The 24,899-nt window shown below is 42.3% G+C and overlaps 1 protein-coding gene across 4 annotated transcripts in view; it reads right to left on the reverse strand.

Annotated features, from left to right (window-relative positions):
* Positions 1-24,899, reverse strand: part of EHBP1 (EH domain binding protein 1) — a 276,734-nt gene that overhangs the window by 57,312 nt on the left and 194,523 nt on the right. For 2 of the 4 annotated variants that reach the window (XM_080997355.1, XM_080997356.1), the window contains 4 exons: positions 19,177-19,290; positions 5,743-5,870; positions 2,663-2,801; positions 2,390-2,496 (listed from right to left, as the gene is read on the reverse strand). In XM_080997355.1, coding sequence (XP_080853481.1) covers positions 2,390-2,496; positions 2,663-2,801; positions 5,743-5,870; positions 19,177-19,290 — 488 coding nt within the window. The remainder of the gene's footprint in view (positions 1-2,389; positions 2,497-2,662; positions 2,802-5,742; positions 5,871-19,176; positions 19,291-24,899) is intronic. The other 2 variants (XM_080997357.1, XM_080997358.1) reach the window with 1 other exon arrangement.

Below are 24,899 nucleotides of genomic sequence, written 5' to 3' on the forward strand. Positions count from 1 at the left end.
AACCTATAAAGCTGCTTTTTCGACTACAATGGGGGGGGGGGAATGCTCCTCAAATTTTATTTGATCCTACATAGCCATTTTTTTAGCCAGGGGAATCTACAGCTAAATATATAAAGATTTGGGATTTGAGACAAACAAAAAATCCCAACAACCATGAATACCATTCTTTTCTTTGTGTATCTATCCCTTGTGCAAATTTTAATGGTGCTATTCTACAAAAATAACAGTAAAATGTCTTCTGGTTTCCCCCACAGAAATTGCTTAAATTGCTATACATTGGTAGTCTGGTAAAAGCATTGCTAATTAATGCTGTTAAGAACCTGACAAGTGGCAACAAAAATGATTCAATAAATGCTCAGGTGCCACCACCATCCTGCAAAAAGAGAAAAAGCCTGCAGTCCAGTTTGGGTTCATTTATCCCAACCTTATAGTGACATCATTTTAAACTTTCTAAATCTTTCATAGGATAAGTGTAACAGAACTTGTCCAAGAAAGAAAGAAATATGAAGAAGGTGTATTACCGGTTATTAATGCTATCCTGAAAGCCATGACAGAAAACAGCAGATCTCTCAAATGTTCTGAACTTATCAGCTATAAAGATTGTTTTAATGCTACTAATGAAAACTACCAATGGTGGTTCTGACTGGGCTATAGATAAGATTCTTCTCAGTTCCAACTGGGATGCAATTTATATCTAAAACAGTGTTTAAGAAAATAAGGTAGTTAAGTCATCATATGCTGAAACTGAAGCTCTGTTTTGGCAATACAAAAGTAAGGTACATGTACTTTGGAATCACCAATGAGCCTCTTTGAGGATGTTAATTAAAACTCACTGAGAGCAGGTTAGCGCTGAAAAGCTCATTTTGGGAATCCAATTGTCTTTTGCAAAGGAATGTATATATAGATACTACATTTTTAGGAAGGGATAAAATATGCTATTTACTTATCACGTCTCTACTAGTTGCTGGATGCGACAGCCAGCCACAATAAATTATTTTATCCTCAAACAGTAGCTAAATGAATCAATACACAAAGTTATTTTTTGAAAATTGTGATAAAAGTAAAAGCTCACAAGGTGGTACCTCTCAGAACCCATGCACAGTGTAGTTGTTTTAGGACTGGGCAGACATGCAAATTTATAGGACCCCAGTCCTCCATCAATAGAAAGAAGAAAAGCAGCTGTGAAAGAAAAGCTATTTTACTTTTCTCATCCCCATCCCCCCAAACTGGTTGTTGTAGCCTCTCAAGTATAGGAAGGGAAGAAGTAATGTGGGTGGAGGAACAATAACGAAACTATTCTTCATAGTTAACTGAAAAGATTACAAAACCTTGCCAATGACAGCTCTCAGGACTGTACAAAATACTGTAAGGTTAAAAGGAATGCTGTGTCAGGACGAAAACTTCCCCAGAGTTCATATGTACAATTTGCATATATATTATGAACTTGCTGAGCAAGACCTCTTCAGCTTTATTAAAGCACAACTGTTCTTAAATAAAAAATTATCAGCTGGCAAATTGTTAGACATGTGGTCATTCAGTATAAGAATTAAAACACTTCACATTATCTAGATGGCACTGAGCTCCTCAGTAAAAATAACTACTATTTAGACAAACGGTGGAGAGCAATAAAAAAGAGTCGCAAAAATTATGTGGTACCTCTAGACCAAAAAACAAAACAACCAATCCTCAAAACCAAAAACAAAAGGGGGAGGGGTGGCAGAAGGAAAAAAAACAGAAATAAAACATATTCAGGTCAAAACTTGTTCTTCTTCCTGTTTCTGTCCCGCAGCTGTCCATCAAAAGCAGCTTTCTCCCTGCGGTCTATCAAATATTTCCCTCACAAATCAATTTTACACATGATCAGCCCATACCCCTACTGAGCTGAACCTCCCCGTTAATTAAGTGAAGAAATTACCATATATATTATATTAATGCAAACATCATTCAGCTAGTAATTCACGGCTGATCTGGATAATGGAAAGGTTGAACACCCATTAACCCAAGCCAACAAAATGGGTTGGCTGAGAAATTCTAGCAGGTCTCATGTGACTTTTTCCTCTAACTGCAGCTCTGCGGTATCTGCTATTGTAATAATTAAAATCCTCCCGGTAGATCAATACTGGAATCTCTTTATGGGAAGTGCCCTGATGGAAATGTCTCAAGGAAGCTGGAGCTGTGGAACTCTGAAAAATTCATTTTTTTTTAATCTGACAATTATCACCACGCTGCAGACTAATTCAACAGCGCACCCCTCTCACTCTGCTTTGAATGCACTGGAGATTGACATCTAAGAAAACCTAACATCTCATTTTAACAAATAAAGGCACTATTTCCACATACAGTTGAGAATTATCAGCAATCATGAAACCAGACAAAAAAATTAATATACATTAAGCACTTCATCTTCTGATGGCTTCCTCTGAGTTTCAGTTATCGCTGCCTTCTCCTCATTTCCTCTCTTTGTATCTTCCTGTATTGATCTCTGCCTTTTCATCTCTTGAAAAAAAAGAGAGGAAAGACATGTAAAATTATTATAATACTTGATATTTGTGTATTGAAATGTGGGCTTACATTATCTGGTTTTTAATATATTTATTGTTAAATATTATTAAATCATAAGATTGGGGGTGGGAGGACAGCTTTTCAGAACATTTTTGCCTACCTGGTCTGTTTTCAACATATTGACTGAATGACTGAAGCCGAGTTTTTCTGACTGTGGAGTCCTTGCTGAACACAACAGGATTTCTAAAACATTCTGTTGCTTTTTGTAATCGCTCAGCACGATGTTCTTCTGTCTCATTCTGCCAGAAAAACCAGAACTGTACATCAAATTCTTTTGTTTATAAGTAGGTAGTTACAAATGAAAAATAAATATTTCAACAAAAGAGAATATGTGGAGAGAGAGAAATACTGTTTGTGTTAGATAAAAATGACATCAGGAACCAGAAAAAAGTGCTGAGCCCAAGAAAAGAGGTTTTGGCAAAACAAGCCCCTTTGGTTATTAATATGGCAACTTCAGCCAGGGTTCTGCTGCTAGAGACCAAAATCAGTTAACGGCATCAAATGTAACTTTGAACAAAGCAGAGTTAAAACAAAGATTACTTTTCCTCAATCTGGATTCCCTGAGCATGGTGTACATTGGACTACACAGCAGTGTGTATACCCCTGAACATCACCTGTCACTTAAAATAGCAGAGTGGCTCTAGTCTTCTCCATACACTGCTTGCCCTGGTAAAGAATTCTGTCATCCTGAATGGACCCACAGACTTGTATGACAAGAAGAACTCGTTTCTAATTTTATGCCCATTGAGATAAATCACTAATGCTGGATGAAGGATAAAAGGTAGGGTTATAATACCACCCCAATGAACTGCATTTCATCAGCTATAACTTTCTGAATCCAGATTTGTAAGTAAGCCCTTTGCAGCTAAGGAAGCTACAATTATCGTTTCCCAGAGCTTCCTATGTTAATGGTGGCAACAAATTCAAATGGGTCTATTAACACAAAATATCCCAGAAGACTAAACCACAGCGGTGTGTGGAAACTGCAGATACGAGGTGCTGTGTACCAAACAAATATTTCATTTTATACCTAATCTATTATTATTTTTATTAAGTGTTTTGAAAGTAAATAGGGAAAGGCTAAGATGCATGACTAATAGCTAAGCCTGCTGAATGCTGAAACTGGTTATCAAAAGCTACCAAGACTTTGCCCTTCCTCTGCATTGAGACAATTGGTAATGAGGGAGTTCTCCAATGGCCTATTCTCTAGCCTCAAGGAGGCCCGGGATACAGAATCCTCCAGGGAAGGTAACAGTTTATCCTTTTCCACAAACACAGAATGCCTCATTTATAAATGTGTAAACTGCATTTTATTAAGAACACAAATCCAACTCGTTGCTGAAAGCTTTAACAGAACAGATGGACACCATGTATTATTTCTTACAATATTAGAAAAGTGTTTAGACCTGGCTACCCTTTACGCTGCAGCAACTTAAACAAAGAAAATAAAGCACACCCAATTAATAAAAAAAATGTGTATTTAGAGCATGCAATACCATTTTTGTCACATTAACTAAATCAAACTGACCTAATAGAGGGGGTTGGTGTGCCATTTGTTGAGTTAACTCTTATTTCTATAAAGCATCACTTATGCTAGATTTGTTTTTTCAACAATCAAGCAGCTATGATTTTGCTTTTCTGAGAAAAGGATCTCTTCCAGCTCTTCATACAATAGCCATCTGACAGTCAAAACGCAGGTCTTTACCAAAATAAACAAACATGGCTAATTTTTTAGGCCTGGCAACATGCTAAAATATCAGTGCGATTAGCCAGCAAATCCCATTTTAAGAAGCCTTTTTATGACTGGGGACTTCTGCCACTTTACAAATGTATTCCTCTAAGCCCACTAATTCAGTTAGCCTTTTCAATCCATTGTATTATTCTGAGGCCAGCTTCATTTTGCATTAAATCCACTGCAGAAAGCTAAATTGAACGCAAAAAATCAGACTTGATCCAAGCTTCCCTTTGTTCAAAGATAGAGACTGAAAGTCCTCTGCTGCTGCCACACACTTTCATCACCAATTTATCGGAACCGACAGTGTAAAGGAAAAAGCAATGAAAGTCATTGTTTTGGGACTTCAAAGCATCTCTGTATCTGGGGAGGAAATCCTTTCAGTCAGCAGTGTATACACCCACAGTCTGCAGGTGGGTGAAAAGTTATACATAAGTGGAACTGCCCCATAGGCATAAAAATCTTTTCACTTACTAGTAACAGTTGTGACCTAATGAAGACAGTAAGATGCACCTTTACATATATTGTATCTATCTACTTATGTCTAGGTAGAAAATAAGCAACCCAACCCAAAATGCACTGCACTACCTACACTACGTGGCACAAATGTTTAATAAACGTATGTGGGTTTATATAATAGCTTGATTTCAATATAGCAAAACCCAACAGTTAATCGTTAAAAGCAGTATTTCTAAAAAAGAAAAATAGGTGCCGGTACGCCCCATGACCCCCCAACACTCCCACCACTGCTTCCCCGATCACCCCTCCCTGCACTTTTCCTGCTTCCTCCTCCTCCTCCGTCGCTGCTGCTTCCAGTGGCACAGCCTCCTGCAGTTGCTTTGGCACGACCCTTACAAATGACAAAGCGGCTTCCGAGAAGGTGCCTGACGATCACCGGCAGGCACCTTGGGTCGCACCCAAGCAGCCCCGGGAGGCTGTGCCTGCAGCCATGGAAGCAGCAGTGAGGGAGGAGGAGGAGGAGGCGGAAGCGGCAAAGGTGCGGGGGGGGGGGGCCCAAGTGAATGGGGGGTGGGCAAGTGGCAGCCACAAGATGGTGGCAGGGGAAAAGGAGGTGGTGGTATGTCATACCGACCGAAAAAACACACAAGTTAAAAGAGATTAAAGGAAGGCCCTGTTCACATCTATGTAAATGAGAGAATTGACTTCAGTCCGAATCATGTAATGTACGTTACTTCCTACACTTACATAATTTTAAAATGACTAGTTGAAATAAAGAATGCCTAACTAGATTGTGGTATGGTGGCCCAATTGAGCAATCACTTGTTGTACAACCAAGCACTACCCATAAGAGGACACACACTGTTAAAACAAAAGGCAAGTGTTAAAATGTATATCTTCTCATACATCTGTACAGACATAACCATTAACAGCACAAATCAGAATCCAGAAGCCTCAAGTACTAAGGCAGTAGCTCAGCCAAAACTTACCTTAAACTCTTGCTCTGGGCTATCAATGACTGCTTTTTGAGCAGCACTGGAAAGTGAATTTGCCACCTGTGGCTGAGCTTCCAGGAGCTTCTTCAGCTTCCAATCCACCAACTTGCTGCTCTGTTCAGCTAAATATGCAAACACCACAATATAACACACACACACACACACACACACACAGAGAGAGAGAGAGAGAGAGAGAGAGAGAGAGAGAGAGAGAGACAAAGAGGGGAGTATTTAGATGTGGAGTCATTATAACAATGTATCAGTTGAAGAGATTACATTTGGATTGCTGTTTATAACCTTTAAAGTGCAACTGATTTGGAAATGGAATACAATAATTTGACTCCAGGCTACAAATGTGATTCTTGATGCCTCTCTTCCCCATATTCTTGCCATACAGTTATTTAAACTATACTTTTTACAGTGTGGCCCATAATGTATTGGTCAAATTGATTTCAATTGAGCTTTTTTATAAGCAGGTTTCCCTTTTAAGGGTTGAAAGTAATGAATGAGTTAAACAAACATAACCAGATGTTAAGTTGTTTTAATTACGGTTTGGCTTACGTCTTGCTTAAACACAGTTTGTTTGCTGCCTCACCCCAGACTCTCACTAAGCTGTACAGCTGCATAAATTGGAAAACAAAACAAACTTTGGGGAAGCTACTCATTTTTGAGATGACTTGTAGTTCACTATCTATGCCTACTTTATTTTTATTTTTGTCATCACTACCAAAATTGGTGAGGTCTTGTGTGTGTGTGAAATTGTTTTTGTGGAGGATGCAGTGGAATCTGGTCCTGGCCAGGTATTAGCCACCCCTGTTCTAGTTATTACCTTGAGAACCTTTGACCTCACCTGGACTGCTATCACAAACAGTAACCCACTTGCAACATTATAACTGCACTACTGTCCAAATCTTGCCACGGTGGAGGAATTATAACCACGGTGAATTGCTGTCAGCCTCATTGCTGGAAATACTGAGAGGCAAATTTATCTATACACATGTCAAATATCAAATGAGTAAGTTTTATGTTCAGTTCTAGAGGTCTGAGTATAAGAAAGCAGATATATTTTATCATTCATATTCATCCTTTATGTTGTACTTCCCATGTGCAAAGTGCTTTGCTATTCCTATATCATTAAAGCATTGCACAATATGTGTCTCTATTTAAACTTAACATTTGGGGAATTAAGGCAGCAAGAGCAAATCATGGTCAATGCCTATGGCTGATCCAGGATTTAAACCATTGCCTTCGAGATACACAGCTACATATTTATTTATTTATCCACTGACAAGTACATGAAAAATGATAGCACAATCTTTCTTATATATATTACAGATAAGCTAAGAATTGGTCACTTTGGACCAAACTACACAAGAAACAAAGATCTACAATTCGATCTGCTGCTGCTTTAAATTTAAGGACAACTAGGTGAAGCTATGTATGTATGTATTTAAAACACATACTGTTTTTTAAAATTCCAAAGTGGTGTACAACAATATTAAAACCACACCAAAAACAACAAAGATAGCGTAAAACAGCAATACAGCAGGTGGCCTGAATAGCTAGGAACATTTTCGTTAGTGTGCTCTATATGGCCATTTCTGAGTAGGGATAGCCTGGTAGCCTCAAAGCTAGACTACAGTGGTACCTCCAGTTGCGCACGGGATCCGTTCCGGAGCTCCGGTTGGATCCCGAGGAATTCGCAACCGGAGGTACCGCTTCTGCGCATGCAGAGAAACCCGGAAAAATACTTCTGGGTTTGCCGCGTGTGTAACCAAAAGGATAGGCAACCAGAGGTGTGTGTATCCAGAGGTACCACTGTATTGTGATGTACTCTATATGGGGCTGTCCTTGAAGATGGTTCAGAAATTCCACCTAGGGCAAAAAGCTCCAAGAATGCTGGTAAGGTAGCGAAAAGAATATTGTTTTCCAGTCCCAATTTAAGGCAAAGCCTTAAATCAGGTATGGAGTACCTTGGGCCCTCCAGATGTTGTTGGATTCTAACTCCCATCAGTAAGCATGGTCAGTGGCCAGTGATGGTGGAAGTTGTAGTTCAAGAACATCTGGAGGGTAAAAGGTTCTCCACACATGCCCTATATCAGGGGTCAGCAAACTTTTTCAGCAGGGGGCCGGTCCACTGTCCCTCAGACCTTGTGGGGGGCCGGACTGTATTTTGAAAAAAAATAAATGAACAAATTCCTATGCCCCACAAATAACCCAGAGATGCATTTTAAATAAAAGGACACATTCTACACATGTAAAAACACGCTGATTCCTGGACTGTTCACGGGCCGGATTTAGAAGGTGATTGGGCCGGATCCGGCCCCCGGGCCTTAGTTTGTCTATCCATGCCCTATATGGTCTGATGGTGGTCTCTGTGTATGATGCCGTACAAAGACATACTTAGCCCCCCCTTCTCTTACCCCCTTGCCAGAGGAACCCACACACCTTACCCATAGCAACAAAGGAGCGACTCCAAGCCACTCCAGCTCAGAGTGGAGAGGCACCATTTTTGCAACCCCTTGGGACCCCACCCTTGGCAGGGGCCAGCCTAACCATTTCTTTATAGTTTTAGGAAGCTGGCTATGGTACATTTTCAGCAGGTGTTTGAATGAGGCAACACCTGATTAGATAATTGTTTGCTGCTGCTGCTATTAGTAAATCACTATTTAGTGAATTGTTGTTGGCATCCGTCTGTCTTGAGAGACAATGGAATGCGCCTTCGGGGATGAAGTCAAAGTGTTGGAGAATCACAGTACCTGCTGTGACTACAGAGACCAGTATCTCTTAACTGTTGCCTCCCGTGCTGTTAGCAGCACCTCTCCAAGGCACAAGCAGTGTAGCGAATTGTGGCCCACATGCTCCAGCACCCTGTTCTTACATTTGCCAACCAGATGCTTATTGTGAGCCTGCAAACAGGATCTGAACACAAGACCACTCTGCCTTCCTATGGTTTCCAGCAACTCAAATTTAATTAAAGTTTGGAGTGTTAAAACTGGGTGCCATACCCATATGTATTAAACTGTGTGCTAGACATTTCTAATCTCCTGGAATTAGCAAATGTAACAGCTAATTAAGCCAAGCTAGTCTCTTGTGATGTGATGACTGCCCGGGATGATAGGCCATTAAGAAACAGAAGTTAAAAGGGACCCAGTATGAGATGGCAAATGGATGGGACCCCTCCCTTAAGAGATAAAGACCTTAGAGTAGTGAGTAAGAAGCAATGTTAGTAGAATTCAAGTTATGTGACCAATATGCAAAGCAGCAGGCTTAGCACAATGACTGATGTCAATCTGAATCCAAGGTTGCAGCTAAGGGACCCTCTTGAGGTGATAATGCTATGAACCCCTCCATTCACTGTGGGCTCAGATTGTCTATATGTGTAAATAAACCATAAATCCTAAAGACAGGACTGTTTCTTCTGTGCCTCATTTCAAAAAGGAAACATGGAACCCCAGGGAGTCATGCACTGCTTGGAGACTGGAGGTGGCATGCAACAAGATTAATGACCCAGCTATAAGCACTCTTCAGTGGAGGTTGAAAAAAGCAATCATTGATAGTCTTATCCTCCATGAGTTTGTCTAATCCACCTTTAAAGCCATCTAAATTGGTGGTCATCACTGCTTCTTGTGAGAACGAATTCCATACACTATCTATGGGAAGAAGTCTTTGTCTGTCCTGAACCCCTTTTTGTCTGTTCTGAAGTGATATGTATTGTTACAAACAGGTCCTGCAATCAAACTAAATTATCTTGATTCCCACATAAAGAAAATGGAAACCAGAAAACACAGAAACAAGGAAGTGCTTGTGGGCTTGAAGATGTACTGTATTTTTCGCTCTATAAGACGCACCAGACCACAAGACACACCTAGTTTTTGGAGGAGGGAAAAAAAAAATTCTGAATCTCAGAAGCCAGAACAGCAAGAGGGATAGCTGCGCAGTGAAAGCAGCAATTCCTCTTGCTGTTCTGGCTTCAGCGATAGCTGCGCAGCCTGCTTTCGCTCCATAAGACACACATACATCTCCCCTTACTTTTTAGGAGGGAAAAAGTGAGTCTTATAGAGCAAAAAATACGGTATTTCCTGAATGCTTGAAGAAACCAGGAAAACACCTTCAAGACACTACTAGGCTTTGTACAATAAATAATCCATAAGAATAAAGTACCCAAGTTCTGGTTGATAGCAAAAGTAATAATCTTACAGGAACCCAAGAAAGATCACTGACTTGCAGTGTTACCACCCTATTTCTTTACTAAGCTGCATGTGTTAATTACTAAAAGGATTTTCTTTCAAGGAATTGTTTTCACCATAATGTTCTGAATATAGATGAACCTGATTTCAGAAAAATTCCAGTGAATGATGAAACAATGTTACTTTAAAAAATGCATTAAGCATGGTTTCTAAAAAAGGCCAAGAACAGTCTAGTGCAGGGATTTCCAAACTATAGTCTGTGGACCCCCAGTGGTTTATGAGCTTCATTCAGGTGGCTGTGGTGCATCTATGGATTTGGTTAAAGAAGGGAGACAGCACCACCACTGCATGAACTAGTCATACTGGCCTTTAATGCTATTTTATTGGGCGAGGACTGCAGGGCCTGCTCACTTCCAGGGCCTTCTCCAACTGGCCCAGGGGGCGTGGCCCAGGCCCTTATTTGGAACAAACTTTTGGGGAAGTTGGGAAGTGTTCTGCCATTGCTTCCCTGTTCCAAGTGGTTAATGTGCTTTAAAATGTCCTCAAGCAGTCGGTGGCAATTTAAATTTTTATTTCTTTTTTTCCCTTTTCCTTTGTTGGGGGTGGGTGGGTGGGATGGATATTTGGTTGGGGATTAATTTTAGTATAATTGTTCTGTTCCTTTTTTGTTGTTGTTGTTTTATTGGTTTTGTATAGTTTGTGTTTTGTTTTTAAGGGGCGGGATCAGGGCTGCCTGGGAGTGAGGCCCCAGCCAACACGATGGCTGGGACAAGTTCCACAGGGGGGGAAGCACTGGGACATCCGATCTCGGTGATCATGGGCAGCAGGCGGAGTTACACTAAGACCAGACCATGTCATTACTGAGGAGGCAGGTTTAGTCGTTGTTTGAAGACTATCCCTGCCTCCGGGTCTGGCCTTGACCGGATGGATACGGGAATCAACAGGGGAAACCCACATGACCTGAAGGTGTTGCTGTGTAATGCCAGGTCGATGATGAATAAAACCACTGCCATCCACGACCTGATTGTGGATGGAGGATTTGACCTGGCATGTGTGACAGAGACCTAGTTGGAGGAAGCAGATGGGCCTGTCCTTGCCGCTGCTTGCCCACCAGGTTTCTCTTACGCACAGCAACCCAGGTCATGTGGGCGGGGAGGGGGGGTTGCAGTGATTTTTAGGAAGTCACTAGCTTGCACCAGGCGTCCTACTGGGAAGATCCAGTTTTCTGAGTGCATGTTCTGGAAGCTGGGCAATAGGGGCAGTACAGGATTCCTTTTGGTGTACCGACCTCCCCGCTGCACCAAGGATTCCCTGTCCGAGCTGCTTCAGGTCGTGGCGGATTTTCTTCTGGAGACACCTAGTTTGGTTGTCCTAGGGGATTTTAACATCCATGCCGACACGACCTTACAAGGGGCTGCTCGGGACTTCGTGGAAAGCATGGCCTCCATGGGGCTGTCCCTGAATAAGTTTGGCCCAACCCATAGTCATGGACATGCCTTAGACCTGGTGTTCACCTCTAGTGACGTGGGTGATCTGACACTAAGTAAAAGTGAAACAAAAGAAGTGCCATGGTCAGATCACTTCCTGGTGCAACTGGACTTCTCTGCGACCCTTCCCCTCTGCAGGGAGGTGGGACCAATTCGGATGGTCCGCCCCCGCCACTTAATGGATCCAAATGGTTTCCAGAGACTGGTAGGGGATGCTTTAGCCCATGTTGATGGCCTTTCAGCTGATTCCCTGGTGGCCCGCTGGAATGCGGAGTTAACCAGGGCTATCGACTGTCTGGCTCCGAAGCGCCCTCTCCGATTGCATGGACAGCCCCGTGGTTTTCTTCGGAGCTGAGGGCGATGAAACAATCGCTGAGACGGCTAGAGTGTCGGTGGCAGAAAACTCACTCCGAATTTGACCGGACACAGGTTAGAGCTCAACGTCCAGCCTAACAAGTGGCGACAGCGACGGCGAAGAAGACTTTCTTCACCGCCTCTATTGCATCTGCAGAAAATAGTAGCAGGAGACTCTTTCAGGTGGTTCGCAATTTAACGGAACCACCTTTACCACCGGGGCCTTGTAAAGACCCCAAGATCTCCTGCAACGATTTTGCAAAGTTTTTTGCAGATAAAATCACTCATATTCGGAAGGAGCTAGACACCACCGTGGGAGCAGGGCTGGGGCGGGAGAGTGCTAGAGCTCTGTCTGGTCAAGTTGCATGGAATCAATTTCAATCCGTTACCCCCGAGGATGTGGACAGGCTGCTTGGACGCGTGAAACCAACCACCTGTCTCCTTGATCCTTGCCCATCCTGGCTAATAAAAGCAAGCCGGGAAGGGCTGGGTGATGGGCTCTGCGGGGTGGTGAATGCTTCCCTCTGCGAGGGAACATTCCCAGATCCGCTGAAAGAGGCGGTCATTAAACCGCTTCTTAAAAAACCATCTTTAGACCCGGCCAGTATGGCCAACTATCGCCCAGTCTCAAATCTTCCATTCTTGGGCAAGGTGACTGAGCGCGTGGTTGCTGAACAACTCCAGGCACGCCTGGACGATGCGGACCATTTGGATCCCTTCCAATCGGGATTCAGGCCTCATCATGGGACTGAAACTGCTTTGGTCGCGCTGGTTGATGATCTCCGGCGAGCTAGGGACAAAGGTGAGAGTTGTTTCCTAGTTCTGCTGGATCTCTCAATGGCCTTTGATACCATCGACCATAACATCCTTCTGGACCGTCTAGAAGGGCTGGGAGCTGGGGGCACTGTTATACAGTGGTTTCGCTCCTTCCTCCTAGGCCGTGTTCAGAAAGTGGTGGTGGGGGATGAGTGTTCAGACCCCTGGGCCCTCACTTGTGGGGTGCCTCAGGGTTCCGTCCTCTCCCCCATGCTTTTTAACATCTATATGAAGCCGCTGGGAGAGATCATCATGGGGTTTGGACTGGGTGTCCATCAATATGTAGATGATACGCAGCTCTACCTCTCTTTCAAATCAGAACCAGTGAAGGCGGTGAAGGTCCTGTGTGAGTGCCTGGAGGCGGTTGGAGGATGGATGGCGGCTAATGGATTGAAGTTGAATCCTGACAAGACAGAAGTACTGTTTTTGGGGGACAGGGAGCGGATGGGTGTGGGGGATTCCCTGGTCCTGAATGGGGTAACTGTGCCCCTGAAGGACCAGGTGCGCAGCCTGGGAGTCATTTTGGACTCACAGCTGTCCAAGGAAGCGCAGGTCAATTCTGTATCCAGGGCAGCTGTCTACCAGCTCCACCTGGTACGCAGGCTGAGACCCTACCTGCCCGCGGACTGTCTCGCCAGAGTGGTGCATGCTCTAGTTATCTCCCACTTGGACTACTGCAATGCTCTCTATGTGGGGCTACCTTTGAAGGTGACTCTGAAACTACAACTAATCCAGAATGCGGCAGCTAGGCTGGTGACTGGGGGCGGCCGCCGAGACCACATAACACCGGTCTTGAAAGACCTACATTGGCTCCCAGTACGTTTCTGAGCACAATTCAAAGTGCTGGTGTTGACCTTTAAAGCCCTAAATGGCCTCGGCCCAGTATACCTGAAGGAGCGTCTCCACCCCCATCGTTCTGCCCGGACGCTGAGGTCCAGTGCCGAGGGCCTTTTGGCGGTTCCCTCATTGTGAGAAGCAAAGCTACAGGGAACCAGGCAGAGGGCCTTCTTGGTAGAGGCGCCTGCCCTGTGGAACGCCCTCCCATCAGATGTCAAAGCGATAAATAACTACCTGACATTCAGAAGACATCTTAAGGCAGCCCTGTTCAGGGAAGTTTTTAATCTGTGATATTTTAGTGTATTTTTGGTTTCTATGGAAGCCGCCCAGAGTGGCTGGGGAAACCCAGCCAGATGGGCGGGGTACAAATAATAAATTATTATTATTAAATTGCATTTTATTCTTGTTATAATTTGAATTTTTATGGAATTCAAATTATAACAATATAGAATGTAATGCTAATAAAATAAGCAACAAAAATAACATTAAAAATCATACAACATCTTAGCACAGCACTTTACAATTGCTACAACAGGCAATTGAATTCATTAAGTGGTCTGCCAAAACTCTTAGAACTTTTCATGAGGTCCATGGGGAAAATGGTTTGAGGATCACTGCTGTTTATTCAGCTGCTCATATCATATTATGTGGCCCAGAGGTTTTTTTAAAAAGTGTCACTTGTAGACCCATATCTGTGGAAATGTACCTTGAAATGCATTTTGTTCCAAATGTGGCAAAAATTACAATTTTAGACATCTCAAAAACAAACGGTTGTCTTGTGGGTCCTGTTCAATCATCTTCACAGAGACTTCTTACTGATAGTAGCTTTCCCTTCATATAGCACTGAATCAGGATCTCAATCAACTATAAGGTCTGAATGGTAACCTGAATAGAACGACTGGCTTACCTGAAGTGTACATTTGTGAGTGGGACACTGGTGACAGAGGATTGGGTATTTCCTCTCACATGACCTCAGGCAGGAGCAAAGACTTGTGGGACACAGGCACTTCCTCCTGAGTTTTTCTAGACTTGCCAAGCAGCAATGTTCACCAAAGCACGTGAAACAAGAATAGCAGCCTGCCTCCCTTCCTGGCTCATAAATCAATAAAAATAGAAGTGACAAAGTCAATAGTACCCCTCCTAAAGGAAAAAACAAAAACAAGTGTGACTGCAGACCATCATAGGGAGGGTTCCACTGTCCCCAGCGTCCCATTCACAAATCTACACTTCAGGTAAGCCAATTGTTCTATTTATTTCATGGGACGCTGGGAACAGTGGATTGGGACATACCACAGCACTTCCTAATAAATGGGTGGGTCCACACTGCTGACATAACTTGGTGCAACACTGTACGGCCAAAAGCCACCTCAGTTGAAGACACGGTGACTTGGTCAAATTTATAATGTCTAGTGAAAGTGGAGGGAGACAACCAAGTGGCTGCCCTACAAAAATCTATTAAAGGAGCATTAGCCATAAAGGCAGCAGAAGTCGAGGCTGACCCAGAGGAATGAGCAAAATATGAGATGGGCGGGACAATTTCATAGTATCATAAGCTAAGGAAATGCACCCCTAGCTAGTGTAGCTGAAGCAACCTTTCCTCCTAAGGTGGAAGGATGAAAACCGCTGTATATACACTTAAGGCCCTGCGGACATCCAAGGAATGCCAAACTTTTCCGATGTATGTTTTGGTCACTACAAAGTCGGGAGAATGAGTGAACATGGAATTTGGTAAGAGCTTTTGGTAGAAAGGAGGGAGCTTATCCTTATGGAAGATGCGTAAATTCTTATGGAAGACAAAGGTTGAAAGAAGGAACTGTATGATGGTTATTAGTGTGATATAGCTTAAATCGAGGTGGAGGGAAGTCAGAACGACGATTGGTTAATTAGTACTTTTGGAGAAATGTACTTACGTCTTGATGTTTTATTGTTTATATTTGTTTATTTTTTTGTGTGCTTCTTTATTTTTGGTAAGTATGTGTTTTTAAAAGAGTGTATATCCGAAATAAAAGCTTTTTTAAAATAAAAAAATAAAATAAAAAAAATTCTTATGGAAGATATGTAAATGACTAACAAGGCCAACAGTTCTGAAACCCATCTCACTGAAGTTATCGCAACCAAAAATAGGACTTTAAAGAAAGGTTCTTTAAGGAGATTTGGTGTAGCGGTTCAAATGGAGGCTGTTGCAGCGCTGACAGAACAGAATGTAAGTTCCATGGTGGAAAATGGTAAGCTACCCAAGGATGCTGTAACGTAGTTCCTTTGAGGAAACATTTGATTAACAGATTTTGTGACAACGAAGCACGGCCAACAGAACTTAAAATCGAAGAAATGATGGAAAGGTGATGTTTTAAAGTATTAGGCTATGGGCCATTTTGCAGACCATGTTGGGGATAGCGGACAACATCCAGAACCGTTACTCTGTGTGGCCACAGATGAGAAGCTTTACACCAGGAGGTAAAGGCTGACCATGATGATTGATAAATATGTCTTGTGAATGGACGTCTGGAAGCTAGAATGGTGGAGATAACATTCTCATCCAGACCACGAGATTTCAGTCTATGGCACTCAAACACCATGCGGTCAGGTTCAACCATTCTAAGTTTGGATGAGTCCCTGGCAAAGTACATTGGACAATACAGGAAGATGAAACGGCGGTGTCACTGAAAAAGCCTGAATCTTTGACAGCCAAGGCCTGCGGGGCCATAATGGCGCAACTAGAACCACTTAAGCTTTTTTCAACCTGATCTTTTGGAGGACTCTCGGAATGATGGCTTGAGGAACGAAGGTATACAAGAGTTCCTTCGGCCATGTTGTCATTAGTGCATCCCAGGCTTCTGCTTGGTTTTCTTGGAACCGGCTGAAGTAATGGGGTAGCTGACGATTTAGCTTGTGAGCAAAGAGATTGACTTGTAGAGGATCCCAGCCGTGTTGAATCTAGTGAAACACTGATTTACCTGGGATCTGCTCAACTAATCTGTTTGCTGGCTGTCTTCGCCGGCAATGTGTTCTGCCATGAGGTTGAGGGGATGATGCTTGGCCCAATTGAAGAGAAGAGCTGTCTCTTTCTGGAGAGATTCTTAACGGTTGCCTCTTTGACGAGATATGTGGGCCTTCGTTGTTAAATTGTCTGTTTGATGAAGGACGTGATGGAGTTGAAGACAAGAAAAGTGAACGTTTGCCAGTCTGGCTGCTCTCAGCTCTAGCCAATTGATGGAGTGAGCGGCCTCTGAGCTTGACCACAGGCCTTGAGTGTAGATTTATTGACAATGACATCCTTGTAAACTGGTGCCCATGGTTATCAGACTGCTGCACAGATTTCTGAATGATTTCTGAAGATTGGAGATTTGCACCCACCACAGAATGGACAGCTTGAGTTGAGGAGATAAGAGCAAAGACCTGGGCGATTGTGAATGATTGCCCATAATGCCAAAGTAAAAACCACTGTAGAGTTCTTGCATGGTGCCCAACGTGTAATCTGAGAGGCTGACATGCAGAGTCCTAGAATTATTGACAGACATTTGACTGTCATCCATTTTTGTCTTTAAGATTGCAGCTGCTGCTGCGTAGATTTTGCTGATGTGCTCTGGTGAAAGAGTCACAAGATCTTGAACTGTATCTCGCAGGGCGCCTAGGTGAATGATCCTTGGTGATGGGGTCAAGCAGCTTTTTTTGTAGTTGATCAAGAAGCCATGAGATTGTAATGTTTTGAGGGTGATGTGCCAATGGAGATGAGCCTGTTGAAGGGATGTCGCCCAAAGGAGCAGGCCGTCTATGTACGGCTAAATATGAATGCCTTGTAGACGCAGGTGTGCTACTAGGGTGATCATTATCTTTGAGAAAACTTGGGGCGAAGAGGCTAGACCAAACAGGAGACTCTGGAACTGAAAATGATGCTTGTCTATGGCAAACCATAGACACAATTGGTGATCTGAATGCATTTGAACATGAAGGTATGGTTCTCAAAGATTGATGAGAGTCGCTGACGTGAAGAACCTCCCTGGTGGAGGTTAAGGACTCCATTTTGAATTTTTTGTAAGCAACACAGCAATTTAGGAACTTCAGATCAAGAACCGGCCAACATTTTTTAGTGTCCTTCCCCCGCCCCCTTTTTTTATTTCTCTCCCCCCCCCCCGGCACAACAAATAAACTGAACAGAGGCCCTGGAAGTCAGCTGCGAGTGCGAAAAGCCTCGGGTAGGATTTTCCTCTGCTTATCTTTAAATTCAATCAATAAAATGGTGCACGCTAAACGGAGCCTCAGCATGCGAAAAAAGAGCATATTCAGCGACTCTGTAGGATTGCAATATACAGGGACATTCTGCAAGAAAGTAAACTTAATAAACTAAAGACAAGAATAACTAAGGTTGCTAAGGCAAACAAACAGGGGCGGGGAAGGACGAAATGCTTTTTTGGAATACACACACATATATACATACATATATATATTTGCCAGACTCAAGACAGTTGCTAAAACTAAGGAAAACTAGCAAAGAGAAAGCAACAACAAAATGAGATCAAAACTGAAAAATTATCTGAAGAAGCAGGAGAGCCAGAATAAACATCTTGCTGAGTCAGGCAGGAGAAAAAAACTGAAGAGGAAGTGCCTGTTTCCCACAAGTCTTTGCTCCTGCCAGAGGTCATGTGAGTGGAAATACCCAATCCACTGTTCCCAGCATCCCATGAAAAAATAAATTAAATAGATCTTCTATAGCAGACAGCTGTGATTAATATAAACCTAAATTAGTCTACTTTAGTCTATAAACCTAAACAAGTCTCCTGCTATTACTTTCAGAACACAAACAGACATAACCAACAATCCTCACTTTGAGGAGAAAATGAACAAATACTAGGATTTGTTGCCATTATTATAATCAACTATAGCATAGTTATATTAAGGTTACCAGATGTCCCCGGATTTGCAAATCTATCCCTGGACAAATTCCATCCCCAGATTTGCAAATCTGTCCCCGGGAAACGTGGCAACGGCAGCCTCAGCAGCCCGGAGCCAGCCTGGTAGCGCAGTTGGCTCTAGCTGGCTTCAGGAGCTGCTCACTGCCGTGGCGCCTGCCATTTTTCCTCTCCGGAAGTCCCCATATGATGTGTCTTGTTGCTACTCAGCTTAATTTTTCTTTTTTTTTTTTAAGTCCCCGGATTCATTGAAAAAAATTCTGGTAACCATAAGTTATAGCAGACTTTAAAAGATGCTGCTATGATTATGGGAATTCTCCCTGTCCATGTGAGATGGGGGAGTTCCTCTCTAATCAACAGAGGCTCACTTTGATCCCTGCTTTAGAGTATTCATAATTTGGATGTATAGCCTTAATATATGGGGCCTACTGCCAAGTAAATGTACACAGGGCTTCAGCCTTTGCCATTAGCCACCATTTTCATTTTGCAAATCACTCAGTCATAAAATCTACATAAATTATTGCAGGTAACAATACTGTCCAGTTCAAATTAACTTAAAATAACTACATATGCAGAACAAAAAAAATATTCTGTTAATTCTTACCCCATTTTGGAGATATTAGAAACATATATTAAAATCTTTAATAATCAATCATTTTCTTGTTAACTGAAACCATACTAATCATGCAGAGAAGGCATTCATGAAAGATAAATTAATCCAAGGGTTATAAAGGTCCCAAACAGATGTAATACTAGGCTGACATATTACAAAAGGCACTGATGAGGAAACTGGTGTTAGTCATGCAAAAGACACAAAATAGCCATTAGTTTAATTACCATCAGAATCAAGGTCATTTTCTAGGTTAGTATGTTGATCTTCACCGGCAGTAACAGTGCATTCAGGAATCTCCTCATTAGTAACTACCTCAATATTATCATTTACACCCTCATCTGTGGGAACATGTCATAACAAAGTTAGTGCTTTTCATCCTGTACATGCACCACAACACATCAATGAAAACTTTTAGTGTTTTAGGGTCAACTGAACACATTCATCATTTATGACACAGAAATGGGAAAAGTCACTGAAATGTAGCAATTGGTCCATAGAAAAATAATGCTCTTTAAAGAAAATATCAGTTGCACACACACGGTATATACATCCTGTTTGTAAACATGCCAAGCTGTGCATTGTTAACTTAAATTCAAGTTTACTGCTCAGCCAAGTGGAGAGGATGTTAAAGCACCTACTGGAGTTACACATGTTTGTGCTGCTACTATGAGTAGACAATATGATCAGTCTATCACAGATTCCTATGTTCTGTAAAACAGAAGAATAAATCGCTGTGCAGATTAAGAGTATTGCTGCAGCTGTGAGGAAGAGCACCCATATTTTGCTACCCTGTAAATTCTTCTACTCATTTGCCAGATTGGGGACCAGACACTGAACAAAGAGTGATCTCTGTCCACCAGGGGCAGTTTCTTTAGATTTGGCTCAGGACAGGATTAGTAGTAGCTGTCCCTAGACTTCAGAAAGAGGACATCCTAGCTAACAACCACCCCACCCCAAGCAATGAACCCCTACATGGAATTCTGACATAAATGGAAAAGGGAGTGGAAATTGGTAATGTGTGCTTATTTGTCCCATGTCCAGAATGGAAACCGACCAAGTGAATATGATTGGTATTCATTGTTGTTGTTGCTTTCAGTCTGGTTGGCCACTGTGAGAACGGGATGCTGCTTTAGATTGTCCTGATACAGCAGGCTTAGATTATGTTCACAACCGTTCTTCTAGGCATGTATGACTTTTGCATTGTCTGACACACAAAGCATTATTTCCATCTGGAGTGAGGAGCTCAGATCTTGCTGAGGTCAACGTGCAGCTGAGTGTCTCATCACAATGATGAATCTAGCCTGAAGATTTCTTTCTTTCTGAGCCTCAACAGTTCTGACCCTGACCTTATTTTTGATGTACTTGGGAATAATCTTCAAATAGCTTCAAGGAGGTTTTATTATTGTTTTTGGGGACATGACTGGTTGCTGTGCTTTCTTGGACACAAAATATGCCTAAGCATTTTGTGTAGCTTTGCCCCTGTTAGGAATAACATGTTAAGTGCTACTTGGTGTACAGAAAGTAGCTAGAAAGAATCTCTCTCTCATATAGTAAAAGAACCTGAGGTCATCTAATGAAGTTGAATGTTGGAGGATTCAGGACAAATTAAAGGTAGTACACAGCACCTAGCTAAACTATGTAATTCACTACAACAAAATGTAGTTATAGCCAACAACTTTAACGTAGATTTAAAAGAGAATTAGAGAAATTGAAGGCTGTCAGAGGTTCTGCCTCTGCTGTTACGGGCAATATGCCTCTGAAAACCATAGAATCATAGAATCATAGAGTTGGAAGAGACCACAAGGGCCATCGAGTCCAACCCCCTGCCAAGCAGGAAACACCATCAGAGCATAGAAAACCCAGTGGGGAAACTGTTATTACACTTGGGTTCTGTTTGGAGGCTTTCTATAGGCATCTGGCTGGGCACTGTGAGAACAGGATGCTGGACCAGCTGGGCTTTTGGTCTGATCCAAGAGGGTTCCTCTTTTGTTTTTATGGGGGTCTGCTGGCATTTGCCATGACACTGATGACCTTACAAGACTTGTCATGAAAGAGTGCCCCTATATTCTAGAAGGTTTCACTTTATCTTTGAATATAGGTGAACATTCTAATGTTTGGACCTTGTAAACTCAAGGTGCTTTCTTCTAGCTGACTTACCTTTTACACCTTTTACATCACAATTGGATTTGCCCCTTCTATTCCTCCTGCACATGCCTGTTGCCACTCCAAATCTGCTCTGGTGTGTTGGACAGATTTATGGAACACAGGAGTAGAAAGGGAGAACATTCCATTGTGCAAGGAGAAAGCTTTGAGTCACTAGAATAGCGCTACATTAAATAAAACCTATTATGTGCAGCACTCAAATTTGAAGTCTGATTTTGCCTTTCATATCACCTTAGAACATGATTTTGTGCCTTCTCATATAATTGCAGATCCAACTTGACAATTTTGGGCAAAATTTGGAAGGGAAGGGCTGGTGGGAGGGCCAGGGCTGGAAGGGAGGAATGTAGTATTTTTTTCCATACGCCCCCCCCCTTTCATTTTAGAAAATGATCTGTGATCAGGGGCGAAGGAAGGCTAACCAGCACCCAGTGTGGGGTGTCGGGGCAAACCGCCCAGCGGTGCATGTGCGTGCAATGTACTTACTGCGCATGCATGGGGCTACACATGTGCATGCGTTGTATGTACTGCGTGCGCATGCGCAGCCGGGCAGTTTGCCGACGGCGCCACTTGAGCACCGTGTGGATGGTGGTGGGATCCCTTCACCGCCACTGCAGTCGTGAGCAGAGGATCCTCCGCATGCGGCTGCAGCGGCTGGGGGCAGTAGGGCGAGCCCCCCCCGTGGGGTGCCTTCTTGTCACCCCCCTCAGAGATTGCACCCGGGGCGACCCACCCACCCTTCCTCCACCATTGTCTATGATCTCCTGATTTTGGCTGGGAGATTTCCTATCAGTTTTGAGTTTAAACAGGAAAAGCTTGGGGTAAGTCACCCATCTCTTTTTTCTTCAGTAAACCTCCAAAATGGCAAAATTAGAAACATGCCAAACTCATAATTTTCTCTAAAGTATTCAGACAACATTTTAGGAGTAAAAACATGGTACCACCAAATATGGGTACAAGCCTTACTATAAGCCATTCTGCTGAAACTCTAAGACTGCAGGTCTCAAGAGAGGGTTGTGAATCTACTGGTTATCTTCTGGAACACTGCTTGGTATGTCTCCAGTCACCTGGAGCCACACCCTGTCTGTAAACCTGAACATTTCCCATGTGCAGAAATTGCACTCTGCCAGCTTAAAGAACAAGCTGACTCCTCAAGGAGTGCCATGTATCTGATCTCTCCTTGCTTGTTTCTGTACAACAGCACCATCACATTAACTAAACTGTTTATATTGTCAATCCATTTAGCTTGTTCTGAGCATGCCAGGTGGAATTGTAGCGTTGGAAGGTCTCCAAAGGGTCATCTAGTCCAACCCTCTGCGATATAGGAATCACAACTAAAGCATCCCTGACTGATGGCCATACAAACTCTGCTTTAAAAACGTCAATGGAAGAGAGTCCACAACCTCCTGACGGAGTCTGTTCCATTGCCTAGCAGCTCTTATTGTCAGAAAGTTATTCCTAATGTTTAGTCAGACTCTTCTTCCTTATAATCTAAATCCATTAGATTGCGTCCTAGCCTCTGGAACACGAGAAAACAAGCTTACTCCATTTCCCATGTGACAGCCCTTTAGATATTTGAAGATGGCTATTGTATCACCACTCAGTTCTCCTCTTTTCCAACAAAACATACCCAACTCCCTCAAGTGTTCCTCATAAAGTTTGGTTTCCAGACCCTTTAACATCTTGGTCATCCTCCTCCTCTATGATAATAGGCCATAGCAGCAGGTGGTCACAACTTTGAAGCAGAACTGGGCTGAGCTGCAGCACTAGGCACTGAGTCAGTCATGGAAACAACACAATGAGTAAAATGAGATAAACTGGTGCTATGCTTGATTATCTGTGGGGAGAATGAAAGCTGGGAAGATCAATGTTGTCAATGTCAGCACTGAAACTAACAGACAAATAAGCAAGTTCTACACAGATGTAATGGGGTATATTGTATTGAACACTCAGAATGGGTATAAATATGTGCCCTTATCTTTAATATATTATTCAAAAAAATAGCAGACTTGTGTTGAATTTTTATATTCCAAAAATGAGGGGTGCTATTTGGGAATTCAAAAGATATTTTGGTTAGATTTATATAATTTAGTTAAATGTGTGTACAGTTGCATTGAAATGGTTTAAAATGATTGCCAAGACTTGTAGTTGTATTACATATTAATAGTTTTTAATTTTTATTATTACTCAGCATTACCTGACATCTTCAGAAGGTAAAATTAAAATTATTTCGTTTTCCAAAAGCAGTTTATGTGCTTCTTCACCAAATGTAGACTTACCAAGGTAAATGTTGTGCTGAGGCTAAGGCGGAAGCAAGGCCCACTTGGGGTGTTAATGCTGTGAACTCCTCCATGCTCAGGTTGTATATATGTGTAAATAAACCATATATCATAAAGACACCACAGTCTTCCACTGTGCCTCATTCCAAAGGAAACATGAACCCTGGGTAAGCGCCTGGAACCCCCGGAATCTCACACCACTTGGAGACTGAGATGGCAGGCAACAATATCCATTAGCAGCCGTACACTGGCCTTCTACTGCCACAGAGCAACAGCAGGATATAAAAATAGTTGTGTGGCACTGATATGAGCAGGGAGAAAATCATGTTCTAAATGCACACTTAAAATATTTTAGGTGTATATCCCCTCCCCCCCCATGTTGCCCTGGTGAAACGACTGCCTTAGCACTACAATGAAGACAAGCCACAGTGTTTGAAATAGCTCATAAGTCATGATCAACTAAATATGTTTTGAGGGGAGTTAAATCTTACCAAAAATGCCAAATGAGCTTCACCCCCCTTTTTAAAGTGCCTCATTCAAAATCAAGACAAAAGAAGAGAAGGAAGCTATAAGACTTTTTGTGCTTGTGCCAAATAAAAGATTATCTCTGAGAGTGCTTACAAATTCAGTAAAGACAAGGACAAGTCTAGAGGGGGAAAACAATAGAAAAATATTCAATTTCCCTCGACAATTTAACCGGTGTCCAAAATTAAAGATAAAAAAGCCTGCAACCTATGTACTATTAAATTTTATTTTTAAAAATGTGAAGAAAGAAGTAGCGGGGGGGGGGGGGGAGAGAAATGGGGATGAAATCAGCACAGACAATAATAAAATTAACATACTAAATTGAGATGAAAAATGCAAAAAAAGATGTGAAATTACATACGTGTGGCATCTACAACTACTGCTTGACTTGTTCATACTCAAGTAAGTTAAATCCCTGTGCATATTGCTGCTGAATTTGGACCGTCAAATTTGTGCAAAATGCTAACATTATGCCAAGTGTAGGTCTTGTCCAAAACATTTAATAAAGATTTATTGAACAAGCTATTAAAGGCTGCATGGAAGCAAATGGGATTAGCTGCTGCACCTATGTTTTGGTATAGCCCTAAAAAGATACTAAAAGAATCATAGAACTTTATACTTGCAAAGGTGTTGCAGATCATTTACTCTAATGATCCGATGCCACAATGTTTCACAGAAACATTAAAGAACGGTGTTCTCAAATTAATTAATTATATGTATATTCCCCCTTTCCATCTTAACACATGACTTTCAGGATGGGTAACCATCATAAAACAATTATCAATAAATCAAAACCAGGCCCGGTGATCATTGTATCCAAGACAAAGAAAGTCTTTGTCTGTGCCTAAACTTGGGACATTCTTCTTCTCCTAGTGGAACTAGTTTCATTTAGTTAAACAAGAGCCTTTTGTACACACGTGTTCTGAAGTGAATTCTCCCACTACACATCAAGTTGTGTAAACTCACCCCAAGGGGTATTTCCC

Source organism: Podarcis pityusensis (assembly GCF_964106645.2).
Source record: "Podarcis pityusensis genome assembly, chromosome: 3".
Classification (NCBI taxonomy): domain Eukaryota; kingdom Metazoa; phylum Chordata; class Lepidosauria; order Squamata; family Lacertidae; genus Podarcis; species Podarcis pityusensis.